At 31.1% G+C, this 19441-nt stretch overlaps 3 protein-coding genes and 1 long non-coding RNA gene across 4 annotated transcripts; 2 read left to right on the top strand and 2 right to left on the bottom strand.

Annotated features, from left to right (window-relative positions):
* Nucleotides 1-1393: 1393 nt before the first annotated feature.
* LOC125577043 lies at nt 1394-3276 on the top strand. Its single transcript, XR_007315369.1, has 4 exons — nt 1394-2546; nt 2626-2824; nt 2973-3002; nt 3114-3276. It is a non-coding gene; the product is annotated as an uncharacterized LOC125577043 (long non-coding RNA).
* A 9221-nt stretch (nt 3277-12497) lies between these two features.
* Nucleotides 12498-16104, top strand: LOC125577045 (auxin-responsive protein IAA27-like). Its single transcript, XM_048737707.1, has 4 exons — nt 12498-15108; nt 15185-15326; nt 15443-15513; nt 15638-16104. The coding sequence occupies exons 1-3, from the start codon at nt 14922-14924 to the stop codon at nt 15477-15479; spliced, it is 366 nt and encodes a 121-aa protein (XP_048593664.1). The 5' UTR covers nt 12498-14921; the 3' UTR covers nt 15480-15513; nt 15638-16104.
* Nucleotides 15929-17212, bottom strand: LOC125577044. The gene is made up of 2 exons (XM_048737706.1): nt 16379-17212; nt 15929-16288 (listed from the first exon to the last, which is right to left on the bottom strand). The coding sequence occupies exons 1-2, from the start codon at nt 16959-16961 to the stop codon at nt 16179-16181; spliced, it is 693 nt and encodes a 230-aa protein (XP_048593663.1). The 5' UTR covers nt 16962-17212; the 3' UTR covers nt 15929-16178.
* A 73-nt stretch (nt 17213-17285) lies between these two features.
* LOC106361178 (polyprotein of EF-Ts, chloroplastic) lies at nt 17286-19352 on the bottom strand. Its single transcript, XM_013800891.3, has 3 exons — nt 19111-19352; nt 17642-18956; nt 17286-17555 (listed from the first exon to the last, which is right to left on the bottom strand). The coding sequence occupies exons 2-3, from the start codon at nt 18951-18953 to the stop codon at nt 17536-17538; spliced, it is 1332 nt and encodes a 443-aa protein (XP_013656345.2). The 5' UTR covers nt 18954-18956; nt 19111-19352; the 3' UTR covers nt 17286-17535.
* Between the last annotated feature and the right edge of the window lie 89 nt (nt 19353-19441).

The following is a 19441-nucleotide window of genomic DNA, read 5'->3' on the forward strand; positions in this document are numbered from 1 at the left end:
TGTAGAGGAAGTAATGAAGATATTTTGCTTTCACTTAGCATATTCGTTAGTTTTTCAGAGTTCACATTTATTTAGTTGTTAATTCTGTTTCATTATATTTTGCTTTCTAAACTTATGATAAATTGTCTACTCAAATATAAGCAAGAGATAAAAGCAAGTCATTTCTATAGTTATTTTGCTTCCTAAACTTATGATAAACTTGTAGAGGAAGTATTGTAGTTGTTTTGCTTCCACTTAGCATATTCGTTTGTTATTCAGATTTCACATTTATTGAGTTGTGTTTCGTGCTTCAAACTGCAATTTAAATGCCCCTTTATTATTAATATAAATTTATGACAAAATAAAATCCCCCTTTGTGTTTCGTGATATTTTATTGTTTGACAAAATCAAATTGTAAATCTTCATAAGAAAACAAATGAAAAGTACAAATGCATTTTCCTCTCACGTACTAATAATATAATCTTCATAAGAAAACAAATGAAAAGTACATTTAGAATATTCTTCAAATCTCGATGTTTGCTTCCCAGGTAAGAGATATTGGATTCCAAACAAAATTACATTTGGCACAGCAATCTGGATTATCATTATCTTCTACTTTAATAATATCCTTGTTATTTTCCATCCAAACCATAAACTTGTTGTTTTCTGAGGTTGTGGACAAATCTTTTTGTTTTGTGGAGAGCTGAAACATATAAAAAAACCATAATAAGAGATCTGAATATATAATGAAAGTAAACATGTTAGCCGCGATTTCTAAACACATAGTCCCATAGTTCAACCATGTAAAAATGTAATACCTTATCATGAGGGGAAGATGAGGATTGCAATGACTTAAAAAAACAGGATATGAACCACTTTAGCATTTTTTGGTTTCCTTGGCTCTGAGCCTCGGGTTTTATGTTTTTGATATTGGTGATATATGTGATGCTCTTGAGTTTGGTGAGAGGTGGGTTATATAGGATATGAGATGGCGATTTCTGGTTAGATAATAGTCTATTTTATTAAAATGAAATTTAAAGTAGATGTCAACTTAGAATATTCTTTTCGAATTATTTGGGTTACAAAGGTCGTAGATGCTGTTATTTTAGATATGGTTAGACCAAAAAATGAAAAAAGGAAAAGGTCCAAAATGACTTTCATAGGTAGATTTATTTAAACTCCTTCTCTTTTAATAGTATAGATTCCTATTTTTGATGACGTTAAACTACTGAAATATGTTGCGTAGGGTTTTCTCTTTTTTGTATCCGTAAAAACTGAAATACGTTTAACGAACTCTGTATTTAGCTGATAGAAATCTATATATATAAAAAATTGTTGGTCTCACTCCTGCTTTGCCACGTGGAAAGTCGATGTTTGATAGGCCGACACGTGTCCCTCTCTTCGGGATACTCTGCGTTTCATTAAGTAACCAGCGACATTTATTGGGCTTAGTTGAGTTTGGTCTTTACGCTTTACTCAAGTGACCGAGCCCAATATTGAGTAACCTTTATCTCCTCTACCGTGTCTGATCGAAATTTAGGGTTCTTCTATTGGTGGATTCGATTACGCCGGTCGAGATTCTTCTTCATTAGTCGAAAAAATGCTTCTGTTTCATCCCATTTAACCTCTTCTTAACTCGAACAACCACTATATAGCCATCAATGTGAAGTTCTGTCTTGCGAGTCTGGTTTTCCTCCTCTGAAAACCATCACCTCAATCCCTCAAAACCAACCATTAAATTTATTTTCTGAGAACTGGCTAGCGCATCAATTTTCCTTTCTGATTTGAAGACCGGACGATGCTCCTCCACCGTTGAATTGCGGTTGATCCGTTTCTGGGAGGCCAGGAACGTCTTGAGGCGGTGGCGAACTCAGGGGAGTGGATAAGCTCATACTGGATTCACAGGTTGTTATGTATCATAGCTTGCGTTCATAATTTTAATTTTTTTCCGGCGTGTTAAATCCGCCTTATCAAGTTTTTCTATTTAGATATTTGTTTGACGTTTTATAAATGAGGAATATTTAGTCCGTGCGTTGATTGTTCTGTCATATTTTTTTTAATGTTTCTGTCATGTTGAATCCTTATTACCAAGTTTACTGTTTAGATTTTTGTTTGACATATTTTGAATAAGGCAATTTAAAACCGTTTGTTGATTGTTCTGTATATTCATGTGGGTTTGAGGCAACCATTGCTGCGACTTGCTTGCTTGGAAAGCCTGCAATGATAATCATGACATACCAGAAGATGTAGATATACCATTGTATATCGAACCTTCAACTTGATCACTTTTTGACGGTTGTAACAACTATAAACGCAAGACGGGTCAAAGCAGAGATTATATGCACACTCATCATGAAGTACGCAGAGAATTGGTTGCCACTAATCGAAGATGATTTGGAAATAATACGAGGTTACAGGTCAGGAAACATTGAGTTGCAGTTCAGTGTTGAACGAGAGAGAACGGAGGAAAGAAGTTTAGGATGTTAAGAACAAAAGTGAATCATAGAAAGCTTAGTAAGTGTGCTTCATACACAACCTGGAACAGTACCATGCCAGTTTCTGTTGAGGTTACTGAATCAACTTTATAAATGTAGAAATGATCATTTTTTAATGCAAACGATGAATGTAAAGCTATGGTTACTGCAGCTATGCTCGCATATTTCGATGGTGACTAACGGCGAAGCGCAGCAGAGGATCTTATATACCAAATAAGTCAATAAGAAGATGGCACAAAGAGAAAAAAGAAAGTAATGATCAAGAAAACAATTACCAAAAAGTCTCTAAAAGCTTCTGGACATCTGATTTATCTGGGAATGCTTCTAAGGATCTGCTGCTAATGCATAAAGTAATTTTTACTTTCTATAAAATAATTTACAATCTTTTATGTTCGTTTGTTTTCCTTTTGCGACAACTGAGGACTTTTTTGCTGTCCACTTGCAAACTTCTTGCACATATTGTTGTACGGTGATGGTATCTTGAATTGTTGTATGCAGTCGGTGCAAATACTGTCAGATTTGTGATAAGTGAGAGCTCCTCCTTTCTCTTTTGCTCTTTGATTTTTATAATATTTTTTGTTGTTGTTGTATCGTACATGAGAATATTACTGATTAAAAAAATGTTATCCTCCCTTTCAGGTCTTATGAAGCTAAACAGAGGCGTGAAGACATGAAGACATCCTGTTAATTTCAATGATACACGTACATTATAAACCGATGTCGAAATATATTGAAATTTTTTGTAATGCTCAGGTTTAATTATTAAAATATGATATTTTTACTAATTAGAGTTACATTTCTCAAATATATTGTTTTAAATATAAACAAAAGTAGGTTAAATTTATATTTTCACATACACAACAATTCTGAAAACTCATTAAAATTTGCTAAAAATAAACGTAGTTATTATTATAAATTAGAGTTATAAACCCGCGCTCAGTATATATATATTTTTAAATATAATCCATTAGAGATTCAAAGTAATCCTTTGCTTTATGATCCATTAAATATAATCCTTAGGTTTATGATTCATTAGAGATTCAAAGTAACAAAATAAATTCGCTTTTCAGTTTTGAAAAGAGAATTATGAGTTAAAAATGAGATATTACTATCCAATATTCATATATGTATCTCTATCCTCAATGTAAAACATAATATCTAACTATTACAAAACATTTATATATAAAAAGATTAATATATTTTTTTTGTCAAAAGGTTAATATATTTTTATGAGATTATTAAAATATCATCATATATATAGATGTTTTTTTAATGCCACTGTAAAAAACGTATTTTATTTATTTATTCCATAAAAAATATTAACAGTTAGCCATTAAACTAAATTATTTTAACAAAACAATTAAACAACCACAAAATGAAGCTCACGGAGTTGTTATAATGGAGTTGTGATAATCAGTGGCAGATCTAGAATATTTTTATAGTGGGGACATATATTATTTAAATATAAAATAAAAATACTTATTACAATTATTTGTTCATATAAAACATATTCTGTTCAAATTTTGTTAAATAAGAACTATTATTGCATAAACAAAATTTTGAGAATATATATATATATATATATATATATATATTAGTTTAAAATTTATTTTCTATTATAATATATTTTTTTAATTTTTAATATCATTAAAGTAAATATACATTCTGAGAAATATTTACATAATAGATAATTAAATTAAATGATTAAAATAAAACTTGGTAAAAAGAATATGCGAGAAAAAAATGGAAGAGTATGCGAGCAATATATCATAGGACATACCGACATAGATTCAAAAATATGTGGAAATCATTAAAATAATGACATTTATGGGAGAGGTAAATTAGGAAATAGTTTTATGATTTATGTTGGAAAGAAAAAAAGTTTAAAACAAAACAAGATCGAATTAAAAACGTGACTAAACCATAAATGAACGGGGCAAAGACTTTTAGTTAGTGGGGGCAGTAGCCAATAACGTCAGCTTTAAAATTTTTATTCTGGTAACATATTCAATATTTTTAAAATTTCACTGTGGGCAGCTGCCCCCTCCCTGCTTCATGTAGATCCGCCCATGGTTATAATATATATTAGCCGACCATTTTTTCATTGAAACTGTACTCACACAAAAAAATTACACCAGTATTATATAATATTAAACCTTTTCAGATTAGATGTCGTTCTAATTTTTTCACATTAATTAAGAAAAATGTTAAATGTTCCGTTTAATCGTTTACCCCTATTTAGTTATTTAAAATTTATTAATTCTTTTCTACTATTATGTAAGGATTAAACAAAATTAACACATATTAATTTGAAAGCATACAACCTCACTCACACCACATCTAATTTTTCATGCGGTTGACCTCTGGTAATCATTTCCTCGCACACATCATTTAGTAAAGCAAACAACACTTACACATATGAGTTCCAAAGCAAATCTAACACACTACCAATAAGAGCTACACCATATTTTCCCCAAACATCTTAACAACCATAAACATTATTATACATTTTTTTTCATATCCTAACATAAAACACATGCAAAGAAAACATACAATAATATAGACATATACATCATATGTAAATCATATCCCGCCCGTAGGGCGGGCCGATCCTAGTGATACATAAAAACGAGTCACAAAGTCGGTATGCATCTTACATGTTGATCAAATTCCTCAGCATTTTTCTTAAAGCGTTCCTCATTTTCCGTTGAAAAGGAAGGTAGCTATCGTAAGAACATGTATGTCTTGATATAAAATAAAAAAATGTATGTCTTGATATCATTTCACCGTGGAACAAATTCAGTGTGTATTTGTATATATGTAATGGTGCAATGTCACCTAAAAAGTATTCGCAAAAACTTTTCAGCATATGGAAGAAGTCAGTAAGTATTAAATAAGAAATTTTCTTATAACAATACTAAAAGTTTCAACATTTCTCAATAGATCTATAAAATGTGATGAATAGATTTTCAAAGAATTCACTATAAAATTACTATAACTTTATTTTATTTAATGAATATATTATATATAATTAAAAAAATCTCAAAATCAGCTCAACATTTTATTAATACAATACAAAATTATTGGCGACTGTAGTTATCGCAAATAATCAAATTTTGAATATTTTGTGGCATGATAAATGTTTCATTTTCTTACAAATAACCTTCTGTGTATACTGCTTATACGTTAGATTCATGTATATTATTATTACTTAACATATTAACTTTTTATTATATTAGTTTTCCTGGGTTATGTGTGTCTTGTTTAACAAAATGTTATGTTTTTGAACTTTTATCTATAGTAGTGTAATTAATTACATGCACTATTGTTGTAAATGTATATTTTCAGTATTAGAACATCTTTTAACAAACCTTTAAACCCTCAAATTTTGAGGTTTTGACTCTCTAACAAACTTTTAAACATTGAAAATTTAAAGGTTCGAAGATTCACTATTCAAAACCTCAAAACATTATTATTATTTTCATTTTCTATAATTACATAATGTACATATAATTCTACCAATATTAAGTTTGTATTATTTTAATCCTTATAATTATATTTCACTCAAATATATCTTTGCATCTGTATTTTTATTAGTACTTAAAATTTATAAATATGTTGAAAATTAAAATAAAATTATTAATATAAAATTAATATAAAATAATATAATGTAAAACATAAATATTACGTATATTGAATTGAATTATTTCATAAATACTTACTTTCATTGCTACACTTTATTTTTACAATCAAGAATTTACTCATTTGGTGAAATCAAAATGTCCATAGATGAGTTACAAATATATGTGTTACATTTTAGTGTGTACTTATTATTTATTTATAAGAAATTAGTATTTATAATTAATTATTATTAAACTGTGAAAAATAAAAAAAAATATATATATTTAAGGTTTTTTATTGGAGTAACTTACCCTTGAATCTTTTAATTTGAGGCTCACTTATCCTAAAATGAGAATACTTGTTGGGGATACTCTTAACTATAATTTTATGTGTATTTATGTATACATAAACAATTGTACGTTATTGAACAAAAAGAAAAAAACAATTGTACGTTCTTTGTTCAACCATAATAGGGTGGAGCAATAAAATGGCATATTTAAATGTGGCTATATATACACCAGTAGTTTAATAGAGGAAAATTGTTCGACGAAAGAAATCGAGGACAATTGATTTTTAAGAAATATTGAATGTAATTAAAAAAAAGTTTGCCACTCATCGATAAGATGACGAGAGCATTGTGTCATATGACGCACAGAAATCGAACTTGCATAAGCGTGAACGATTTATAGAAATACAATTGAGATTTTTCTTTTATTGCAAACAAGGAAGAAGACCAATTTCTCGAATGAGTCGATGGTCTAGGGTTTGGAAATCCCTAATATTCTCTTCCTAAGTGATTTCAAATTCCAAGAAATTCTTACATCTACTTGTAAGACATACAGCATACGTGTCATAAAATATAATATAATATACTAGTTCTTGTTAAAAAAAATAATTGTTATATTACTTCAAGTTTTGAGATATTTTGGTATTGGGGTTTAAAACCCATTTAGGTATTTTGCTTATATTTTTAGTTCAAATTCAATTATTTTGGATCAAGTTCACATATTTAAATTTTAAAAAAAAGATATTCAAATTCTTTATCGTTTAAGTATTTGTATTCTAAAATTTTCCTTTAACTTCGCTGATTTATAGTATGTTGGATGATTAATAGGTTTGGAAATAAACTTTTAGAATTAAAAAGACACTGATATAGTTGTTGTTTTAAGATATTCAATGCAAATTTTGCTAATGTATGAAATAATAAGTTTGACATATATTTTTAGTAAGTAGTAAATCATATATATATATATGTATATAAATATATTGAAAAATATGAGAAAAGTAAATTAGGAATATATGGTTAAATATACAAATGTTCAGTTACATTCGGATATCCATTCGGATTCGGATGTTAATCGTTTAAATTTAGATATCCAGTCTCTCGTAACTTAATTTCGTTTGAGTATTTTACTATTTTGGTTCGAATTTCTGTTTAGATTTTTCGATCGGGATCGGATATCGGATAAAATGCGCAAGTCTATTTCATATGTCTAATGCGCAAGTCTATTTCATATGTCTATACTGATACTATGTGTAGTCAAACCTAGAAAATTGATGCTTATAAAACTCTTAGTGTTCATTTATTCGCACATTTACAAGAATTATTTAGCAGATAGAATCTACCTTTCCAATTTGACACAACTAAAAATCAAATCATGTACCTGGCCAAGGACAATTTTACCTAATCGGGTATTAAATATATTTTATTAATGTATCAATATGACTTTAACAGTAACACTAAAGATTAAGCAGAAGGAAATATATAGGTATTTACTGGAGCTGCTACATCTACTAGTAAAAGCTTTTGTCTTAAGGGTGGAAATACTAGATTCAAGTCTCATCAGTTATAGACTTATAGACTTATAGACTTATAGTGTTACAAAAAAAAAGGCTCATCGGTTATAGAAATGGAATTTAGCAACTGGCTCTTATACGTGGTCCAATTAAAATATAGGTTTTACTAGATATCTTAATTCAAAAAAAATAATATATATATATATAGGTATCTAACTTGAATGAAGTTGCTAATTTTAAGGAAAATACTTTAGGATAGCATTAAAAAAGTTTCTATCACAAATATAGACTTTAAGAATTAAAATGACCAAAATATTTTATTAAAGAAATAAATATACATATATACCTTTAGGATTAACTAATTCAAACCTTAGAGTTTAGAGTTAAGGGGTGGAGATTTTGGTTTGAGGTTTAAATTTTATAAAATATAAAATAAATATTAAAAATTTGAAAATAAAATTTTAAAAATAGTTTCAAAAAGTATTTTCGAATTACAAAAAGAAAATTTGAAAAAAAAATAAAAAAAAATTCAGAAAGAAAATTTATAACAAAATTCGAATTTGAAAAACATATAATCTAAAACTATAAAGTGTATTAGTGTCATTTTACCTATTAAATGAAACATTTTAATCATTTTCCTCATTTTGATCTATTTTTGTGACCAGAACTTGAAAATGATATATTTATGAGAATTGCCCTAATTTTAATCTTGGAGATCAGATAGAAGTAATGAGTTCATTTATCCTAACACAAACTATAGTTATACATTTAAGTTCTTCTCAAATTTATCTTATTCGTAACTTTTTTTTTGTTTCAATTTTGGAGAATACAAAATAAATTCTTCAATCTCTACAAAGTTGGACAAATTTTTGTTAGACTATTAATAGATTTAGATGAAAACTAGTCTCCAAACCTAAAATAAATTTGTAACCCATATATATTATTTTCATCTTTAAATTTATTTTAGGTTTGGAGACCAGTTTTCATTCAAACTTATTTATCGTCCAAACCTAAAATACATTCATCTTTATACTTTTGTTAATATGTTAGACGATTAATAGGTTTGAGGTACAATTTGATAACAGAAAGACACTAATATGATTATTGTTGTAAGATTTAATGCAACTTTTGTTAATGTATGAAATAATAAATTTATCTCTGTATTCGTAATTCGTAACATTGCAATTTTTTTGTACAACTTTTTTGAGCGACACTCTCTTTAAAGATGAAAACTAGTCTATAAAAATTAATAGAGGGTTTGTAACAAAAAAAAAGATTGATAGGGGGTTACGAATTTATGTTTTATACAGTTTAATTTAATTTGAACTATATTATTCCTTCTATTTCTAATAGATTGAAATTTTGGGCTTTTACATATACTAAAAATGAGCTGTCAAAAAAAAAACATATACCAAAAATGAATTATTTGATTTTATTAATTGTTTATTGTTCATTTAGAAAAGGAGAAAAAAGTTAATCAGAACACAAAAGATGGTGATTAATACTATTGTTTATGAAAATGAAGTTTGATTTTTTCAAATTTGTATACATCCCAAAATTTCGAAATATCAACCTATTAAAGAACTCATAACATTTTTTTTTTAACGAAAGAACTCATAACATTAATTTATCAAAACCAGAGAATGTATTTGGTCCAGTGTCAAATTGGTTTTTCGATTCAATATGTTTTGAGTTTTCTTTTTAACACGCTTCCAAATCGTTGTCGGAGAGGATGTGTCGTTTCTCCCCATAATTATTCTGTTCGTTTTTTTTTAATGTTTTCTTACTTATTCTTCTTTTATCCTTTAACGCTTGCAAACAAACACCAAACACCAAATTTCTCTTTCTTTTCTTCCTCAAATCATCCATTTTTTTTTCAAAATTATCTAAGCACTTCTTCATAGCTCATGCTATTTATTTACCTTTATTCATTTTGTAAGAAGACTAAATTGGAGATAAACAAATCTAACTCGATTAAACTTGATAGTAACCTGGAATGATTGAAAATAAATTGGAATGATTGGGTATCAACCCAAGTATATTAATATTGTTAGTATAATTAGTCTTAGACTCAGTTTTAGGCTTTTAGCTATGATTGGTGGGTAGTACTTCTTTACCACAAAAGTGATTTTTGAAAAGTAACTACAAACAAAACTATATATATGTCTATCAGTCTATATCATGAATAAAATCATTTACTTACGTAAGAGATTTTTGAAATGTTTTGTGGGAAATGTATCCACATATCTTTGTGGCTATGTATATAACTGAATAATCACAATCCATATATAAGAATTTTCAAACGAAGATAAAATCTATAGGGATATCACAAAATGTACGTAAACAGCACGTAATTCTAAGTTGATTACATACACCACTCCTTAAAATATATGAAATAAGCATATCTATATATTATTAAAGTTGAAGCACACATTGAAATTGTTTGGTAATATGGATATTAGTTAAAAAAATAATATTGTTTGGAAATATGGATAGCAGTAAGTTAAGAAAAAAAAATGAGTTTATGCTACTAAAAATTTGAAAGTCCATTATATTATATTAAAAAGTAATGGGTTTATGTTACTTGATATATATATTCAAATAAAAATAATAATTTAAAATTGATTTATATCAAAATTTCATTCAAAAATATACATATATTCAAAATTTGATTTTACTAACATATTTTCCAATAACTATAATAAAAATCTTTTCAATATATATAATAAAAATACAATACAAAGCCCAATTTCAAACACCAACTTAAATTATTGTTTTTATATTTCACATTAAATTTTAAAATATAATATATGTGATTATTTATATGATTGTACGTATAAAATATTATTAATTATAAGAAAATTTATTGCTACATATAAAATACGATTAATTATATGATAACACATATTTTGTAAACTATGATGACACATATATATATATATATATATATATATATATATAATAGTGATTAGGGGTGGACGTTCGGGTTCGTTTTCGGATCTTTTTGGGATTTCGTGTTTCAGATCTTTGAGGATTTGCTTTGGAATTGGATAACCCATTTAAATAGGTTTGGTTTAAATATTTGGATATAGAATTAATAATTGTTTACGTATTTTTGGAGTTTTGAATATTTTTTAACTATTTAAGATATTTACGTTTGATTATTTGTATATATTTTCCAGCATTTATGCGAACTTAAAAGTATCATATATATTCTGGATGTCTTTATATATATTAAATCTAAAAATAATTAATATATATAATTATATAAATCTATTTTGGATACCTAAAATACTTCGGTCCGGATCGGATTAGGTTTCAGTTCTTCAAATACTAAAATTTTGAATAATTCAGATATTTAATCAATTTCGGTTCGGATTTAGTACTACTTTTTCGGATTGGGATCGGTTCGATTCTTCGAGTTCGAGTTTTTTGCCCAACTCTAAATAGTGACATAAAAAGCAAATAGCATCATATGTTTTTTTAAAATACACCCACACGGGCGTGCGGGTCAAAATCTAGTTACTTAATTATAGACCTCAACTATATTTCCTTTTGAAGCCCTTTCTCAAAAAAAAAACTATATTTCTTTTTGGTGAACCTCTACGTTTATTTTCAGTCATCATATGATCGTTTTGTTATATTAATTATTTTTGTAAAGTTGCAGTTAATTCTTGTGTGTTTCGTATTCAATCACGCTAAAAGTTATTTTCAGTGAATTACTATTTTTGAATTGGACTAATTGATTCGTTTGACTGTTAACTTTTTCTGAGGAATTATCCAAAAAAAAACATTTTTTAAAAAAAATCATACGAATAATCAATTTTTTTTGAAAAATAATAATCCATGAACGTAGGGGTGGGCACTTCGGTTATTTTATCGGTTCGGTTCGAGTTCGGTTCGGTTTGGTTAGTTCGGTTCTAGAATTTTTCCAGCTGAAGTAAACCATAGTTAGTTTGGTTTGGATTGATTTCGGTTCAGTTATGTTCGGTTCGGTTTATATTCGGTTCGGTTTGTATTCGATTCAGTTTGTATTTCGGTTCGATTCGGTTTAATAAGATTTCTCTTAGTTTATTTATTGTACAAGAAATCATGTTTTAATACATAAATGTATGATTGTCATGAAATAATCGCGTTGGTCATAATAAAAAATTAAGTATGTAAATTAAATTCAATATTAAACCAAATAAAAATCTTTTTAAAAGTTACAAATATAGTTTATAACTTTATAACAATTAACATGGAAATTATGTGGGCTTAATGACAAATATTACAAAAGTTAGACGAAGTGTCATGGAAATCAAATTATATTAGGATTTCTTTCGTGCAAAAGGAAATTACTTGGGCTAAGTCTTAGGATTTTAATATCTTGATATCACTAATATTTTTAATTTAAATAACTATAAAAACACTTCGGTTTATCGGTTCGGTTCAGTTTAAACCGAACTGAACTGAACCATTCGGGTTGGAAAACTCTTCAACCAAATGATTTGAAATGGACTTTGGTTTGGTTCAAATCGGTTTCAGTTCAGTCGGTTCGGTTCGATCGGTTCGGTTCGGATTTTTTGCCCACCCCTACATGAACGGACGGTTTAGTTTATAAGTTAAATATTGGTTTCATTTTGTCTATAGTGAGTAAAACGCGATCAGAAAAATTGTGTTTCCGGTCGACGGTGAGGTTCCTCTAGCTACCGTCGATCTGGATTGTATTTTTTTATTATCTAGTTTGCATACGTTTGTTTTGGGTTCTGATTATCTTTGATCGGCGTCCTAGATACTGACTTTTTCGGTTTCGGAGGCACCTAACCTACGGTGGTGATCGTCCGATTTATCTCTGGGAAGAGAAGGTTTTTAGTTTCTGCTTCTGCTTTGCCGGCTTATGATTCCGGGAGGCGGTGGCTTCTTCAGCACCGCTATCGCTGGCTTTGGGTTTATCCTGATCTTTGCCAATCTATGAATATGTGTTTCATCCGCTACTTGGCTTCTCGATCTGAGATCTGTGCTGCATGCTGGTATGTCGGTGATGGAGGATTGATTGTAGGCGTTTAATCTATGGTAACTTCGTAGATCGGGGTGGGTATGATTGCTCGTTGTTGAGCTTTAGGTTGAAGTTTCATTGGTTGGGTATGGGTTTAAAGTCATCAGTGGTGTTTCCGGTAGTTCTGGATGAGATCTCGGGATAGTTTTGATGACGTTCTCCTTTGGAAAGAGTCCAGGCAGAAAGACGGGTGAGGTGGTCTCAAACTCCGGTTTGTTCCGGTGAAACTAATGGTTGTTTTGTCTTCTACGGTGATGTCTTGGTGTTTGGGTCATGATGTAGTGACCGGGTGACACATATCTCTGTGAGGCGGAGGTCTCAACATGTGGGTGTCCATGCGTTATTGCAGGATGCGTGGCGATATGTGAAACGGTTCGGTTTAGTAGTTTGGACTCAAAACCCATTTGTTTTTCTTTAGTTTTGCCCTTTTTAATTTTAGGTTTTCTGGCTAATGTATGTGGACTCTCCTTTTGGACTTAGTTCCTTTGATAAAAACTAGTAAATGGAAAAAAAAAGTTTATAAGTTATATATATATTTTTTGATAAAATTTAGTTTTAACTTTAGTTTTAAATAATATTAAAGGACCAATTATTGTTTGTAAAGCGAAAAACATTGAAAAGGAAAATATAACCATTTTAAAAAGGAATGAAGCCGACATACTGTATTATTGGCACGACTTATCAAACATAAATATCACTATTAAAATATAAGCAGTCGTAGTCGTTCGTGAATTTGTTTTCGGATGTGTGCATCAATACTATTAAAACAGGAACTTGTCCTATTGATAATAGTTGAGTCCAACTATTTATTCTATTTATTTAAAGAACTACTTATTATTATTTTATATAACTGTATCTAATTAATTATTTTATAATTGTATTAGATTCTATCCTGCCATTTGAAAGGGCGGGTATATTTTTTGTTTTAATTTTTTTTAGAAATTTAATTTTTATGTTTTTTTAATCATATATGTGTATACCATTTTTAAAAAAAATTATTAGTAAGAAATTTTGATAATTATATTGAATTTGTAATATTTCATCGTTGGCGTTTTACAATGATCATAAAACACTATAAATTGTTTAAAATACGGTTGCGGATGGTTGTAGATAAATAAATGTAAAAATATTTTTAAAATTTTAAAATTTAAATTTTATAAATAAAAATATCATAAAATATCTTAGAATATTATGAATTTTATGATTTTTTTTATTTATAGTCACTAACAGTATTATAATTTATATTACAAAAAAATAAAACCAAGAATATCCACTATAATTTGAAGTATTAATATTTCTGTTGCTGAAGATATGTAATTTAAATAGTGTAATCCAGTTTCTTAAGGTTATTAGATATATCATAGTTTTCATGTTTCCTAACGATATAAAAAATACAAAGCCTATATTAAAGTTCATAACCCAATTTGGTTTAAACAATTTAGGGGTTAGCTGTATAAATATTAGGAAGATATGCTTTTTTGAAAATAATAATAATATGATGATATAGCATTACATACTATAGAGGGTTGTAGACTTGTAAGAAATGTATGTTACGGAACTAATGGCACTCGACAGTTTTACTTATTAGCTATTGTTAGTGGGTTCCTACTATTAAGGAATTAAAGTAGTGGTTACAAAATATATATTTAGATACAGTTAAAAATTATTATGGTTTATTTTTGTAAGTATATATTATAGGCTTACTTTTTTGGACTAAACCTATATCAATAGGTCATGTTCCTAATATTCGTAACTCAAGTATATATAGAGTATACACATATAATACATTATATATAATTATATTATTTTATAATATATATAGTATATATTCAGTGTAAATATATGTGTATTTGGTGATATTTTCATGCTCATATACGGAGATAATATTTACAAATATATAACTTATAAAAATTGATTAATGTTAATTTTGTCAACTTTAGTTGATTAATATTTTATTTTATGTTTATAAGTTTTAAATGTAATTTGTATATATGAAAAGCAAATATATGTATAACTCAGCGACTGAAGAAGAAGATAAGTCTGGACCAGAGACTTGCTTGTATGTCAAGGTGAGCATGGAAGGTGCTCCTTACTTGAGGAAAATCGATCTCAAGACTTATAAGAGCTACGTTGAACTCTCTTCTGCTCTTGAGAAGATGTTCAGTTGCTTCACTCTTGGTAAAGTTTCTAGTCTCTTTTATTGAGATAATTCATATGACTGAGTTATTGTTACTGTTTTATGATATTTTTGTAGGTCAGTTTGGGTCTCATGGAGGGTGTGGCAGAGATGGGTTAAACGAGAGTCGCGTGACCGATCTCTTGCGTGGTTCTGAGTATGTTGTTGCCTATGAAGATAAAGACAGTGACTGGATGCTGGTCGGTGATGTCCCTTGGGAGTAAGTCAACAACTTCATTGTTATATACTTACATCTAGTGTTATATTGTTAGTCTTGGTCATTGTATGTCTTAAGTACATAGATCAGTGAAGCTCTTGCTCTCTTTTTCTATGCAGGATGTTTATATGTTCGGATGTTCCTGCCAGAGGTTGAGAATCATGAAGAGCTCTGAGGCCATTTGGCTTAGGTTAGTCTTTCTTCAATTCTTCTCTAAATCCTTGTTCTACGCAGATCAGTAAGTTCCACACTAAGAACTCACCACTGCGCCAAATGAAGAAACTGTTCCTTAAAGAAACCTTGTTTCTTTGCAGCTCCGAGGGTAATGGAGAAATGCAGAAGCAGGAACTAGTAAGAATTATTCATATAATGTAATAGCCATTTTGTTTTGAAGTATTCTTGTGTGTTTGATCTTTTCTTAAAACAGCGCCTCTACTAAGTCCTAATAAGGCCTCTTCCTCTTTCTTCTGTCTCTATTCAACAAAATAGGTTTGTGTTTGTGCATGTGTGTTTTTGCTAAGGAAAGACTTCATTACTCATATGTATATAATAAGTTGGTATTGTGTAACCAAATGATTGTATCTCAATGAAACAACAGTGCAACATCATCAGTAACTCCTCACTAGAGAAATGATTCTTTTAGTTCACAGAGTTTATGTTTAGTTCAAACCACTTAACAGGCGTTATCACAGTTTCATGTTAAATGTATATTTATCTAATAGTACAAAACATAAACCTCAGTTTCCTTCTCTTTACAACTTCTATGTACAAATCGAAACTTGGCAGAGAAAAGGCTTACAGGGATTGAAGAGCAACTCCAATTTGCTTCCTTGCCTCTCAAGTCTTCTGGAAAATTCAGCTTCTCTTGCTAAAGTTGCTCATTATCCACCCAAAATCTAGTAGATTTTGCCCATATTGTATCTTCACGAGGTAGCTTCTGTAGGGTATTAGTATGCTTTTGAGACCTGAGACCATTCAAGATATATCATCATAACAACAAGAACAAATTAAAACAGCATCTACATCCAATGTAAACAAAACTCATGTAGTTTTACCTGTTATGCACATTGTCTTGTAAAAGAAAGCAACGTGCGCATCTCCCCTTGTAACAACGTGCTTGTTTGATTCCAAACACTCAAGAAACGCCATGTCGGCTTTTAACATCTCTGCCTGATCATGAGTATCATAACCAATATCATGGCAATAACAGCAATGGTCTAACCAGTCAATAGGCCTCTGATCCCATACCAGTGAACCTCCATCTTTCCCACTAGACCAGTTAGGTCCACAATAATGCCCGTACCTCGGGAAAAGCTGCGAGAGAAACGCCCTCAGTCCTGTGTGCCAAGGAACCTTGGACACATAGGGTCTAAACCGATAAACAGTATTCACACTATTTAACCTTGAGGACTTGCGAGACACGGCAAGTCTTTTTAACCCTCTGTTTATAGTAGTGGGTTTCTGCTTTCGATCACCAGATGTAATAACAGAACCGAGGGACCATGTCCCTATCTTTATACCAAACAAGCCTTTCCCTTGATCTAGAGAAGCCGTGGACGTCACGGTTTCTACCATGGCTACATCTTTCTTCGAGCTGTTGCTGTTAAACCAGGACACACTCGGCAACACAAACTTCATCTGTAAAAAGCTTAGTGCAGAGTGCACACAGTGACTTCAGCAACCAAGTATCAACTCTCCACAAGATCTGTCATCACTAGGAACATCATGTTCTAGTTAAAAAAAAAAATAACAAGATTTTTGTTCTGCAACTCCTTAGCAACCGACCTTTCTAGTGTTGATAAAAAAAAGAAACTTCCTCACAGGAAACCTTATCTCAGCCGATGTTGAAGTATGAAGTATGCAGCTCACAAGTTTTGCTCATTCTCCTTCACACATCACATTTTGTATCTTTCCTTAGGTTTTATTGGGCCGGCAATATTAATGGAGAGAGCTTTGAGCCCATTATGGGAACAATCTTATATTTCATGAACAAAACAATTACAGCTCTAATTAAAGGTGGTGAATACTGAAGATTGTCTACAAAAAAAAAAAAATGAAACTCATTTGAAAACTGATTTTTTTTCTCACTCAGTTGTCTTCTCCAAGAGTAAACTTGACAAACCTCCTGACTTTGATGTTTTCACCAAGAGTAGCCACAGTTTACTTCACAAGATCCTTTACCAAGACACTGCCATCTTTAGTGTAAGGCTCCTCAAGCAACTTCCTCTTCATCTGGTTACCAGTAGAAGAAAAGGGTCAGTGATATTACACATTAAAACAATGAACTGATTCAATATAGTAAAATCAATTCAACCTACTTTTGGTTTCTGGAACTGAAGGAGCATCTGAGGTTTCCTCAATCTTTTCCACCTCTTCAACTTCAGCTGCTGCACCAAGTGTTGACTCCTGCGAAGCATCTTGAGCTTTGGTCTCTATCACTTCTTCTACCTTGGGAGTTTCTGATGAGACAACCTCTTCACTTGTTTCTTCAGATACTACAGCTTCTTCTGATTCACTCACAGTCACAGTCACAGGCTCTACTGGTTTCTCCTCTGCTTCTTCCTCCCTCTTGTCAAGAAACGCAGCAATCTCCTCGTTCTTTCGGAAAGCAAGCACAAACGGATTCGTTGCTGTATGCACAACTCCTTGACTAAGCGTTTCGTCAAACTTGCCATCATCTTCCTCTTTCATAGTCAAAGTAACACGTCCTCTAGCTATCCGCAACACACGAACCTTAACCTCTTGTCCAGCTTGCAACGAAGAGCCACCACCCATCATCATGCTCCCAATCCCATCATCTGCTTCCTCATTCGTAGGTAGAAACCCTTCTTCACCTTCTCCTATAGTTATAAACGCTCCTGACCTAGTCAGATTCTTCACCGTCCCATCCAACATCTGCCCTTTCACATACTTTGAGCTGAACCCATCTTCCTTTGAAGCATTCCTCTTCCCACCACCCCTCGGCTTACTATCACTACCACCGGGCTGGCGTTTGGGAGGATCATCATTCTCACGCATAGTAAGAGCAATACGTTTTGCCTCAATGTCAGCTTCCACCAGCCTCACTTTCACCTCTTGCCCAATAGTGACAACACTCGCGACATCTTTAACAAAGGTGTCACTCAGTTGAGAGACATGGACTAATCCATCAGTGAAAGCCCCAAAGTCAACGAAAGCACCAAATGGCTGGATGGCTCTTACTTTACCAGTGAAGGTAGCTCCAGCAACAAGCTCCTCGTTCTTAACGGAAGGCATCTCACTCTTCCTTCCTGGTCTTGATGTTCCCCTTGACTGAGATATTGTAGTAGTAGGAGCTGCATCTGCCTTTTCGTTTGCATCAGCTTCCGCAACAGGGGGAGAAGAGTCTTGTTCATCTACTGTTGCCACGACATCAGTCCCTGTGGCTCTACTACGATGAGGATGCAACACAAACTGCTTTCCATGAGTAGGAAACAACTTAAGCGAAGTAGAAAGAGGCAAGACGAGTCTTTGAGCGGATGATGGTGTCTGCTTTTGTCCAGCATTACGCCAGAAGCAACATTTGAAGGAGTAATCATTCTTCTTTACAGTAAAAGCAGCTCCGGGAATGAGCCCGGCTTTGCTGATAGAAGAAGGACTAACCGTAGCCATCACCTACAACAACAACACATAAAGCATTTACACACAGAGACTGATATGAAGAAAAAGGCCACTCTTTTCTGATTAAACAACATGCAAAGAGTCAGTACAATGACTGCAAGATTACATTGAGAGAGACCCATTTGAGCACAACTAAGAAAGGAGCTACCTTTAAGTTCGCCTTTGCTCTGAGAAAGCTGTCCCAGAGATACTAAACCGAGAACAATCCTTGACAAATAAGCCAAACGAGAAGCGAGAAAAGAGGTGAGAGGCAAAATCCTTATATCATTTTCTCTGCTCTCTGCTCTTTTGGTTCCGTGGATAAAACTCATAAAAGAGATAAGAAGTCTTCAGAGTTGATTCTATCTCCTCTCTTCGGCATCAGTCAGCTCCAATTCCAGCTGAGTCGATTATATCTAATATGGGCTTATGGGCTTGATACTAAGGCCCATAAATTCTCAAAACGCGTACCAGTAACTGTTGTGTGGCCCACACGATGA

The sequence above is a fragment of the Brassica napus genome, chromosome A8 (assembly GCF_020379485.1).
Source record: "Brassica napus cultivar Da-Ae chromosome A8, Da-Ae, whole genome shotgun sequence".
NCBI classification, from domain to species: domain Eukaryota; kingdom Viridiplantae; phylum Streptophyta; class Magnoliopsida; order Brassicales; family Brassicaceae; genus Brassica; species Brassica napus.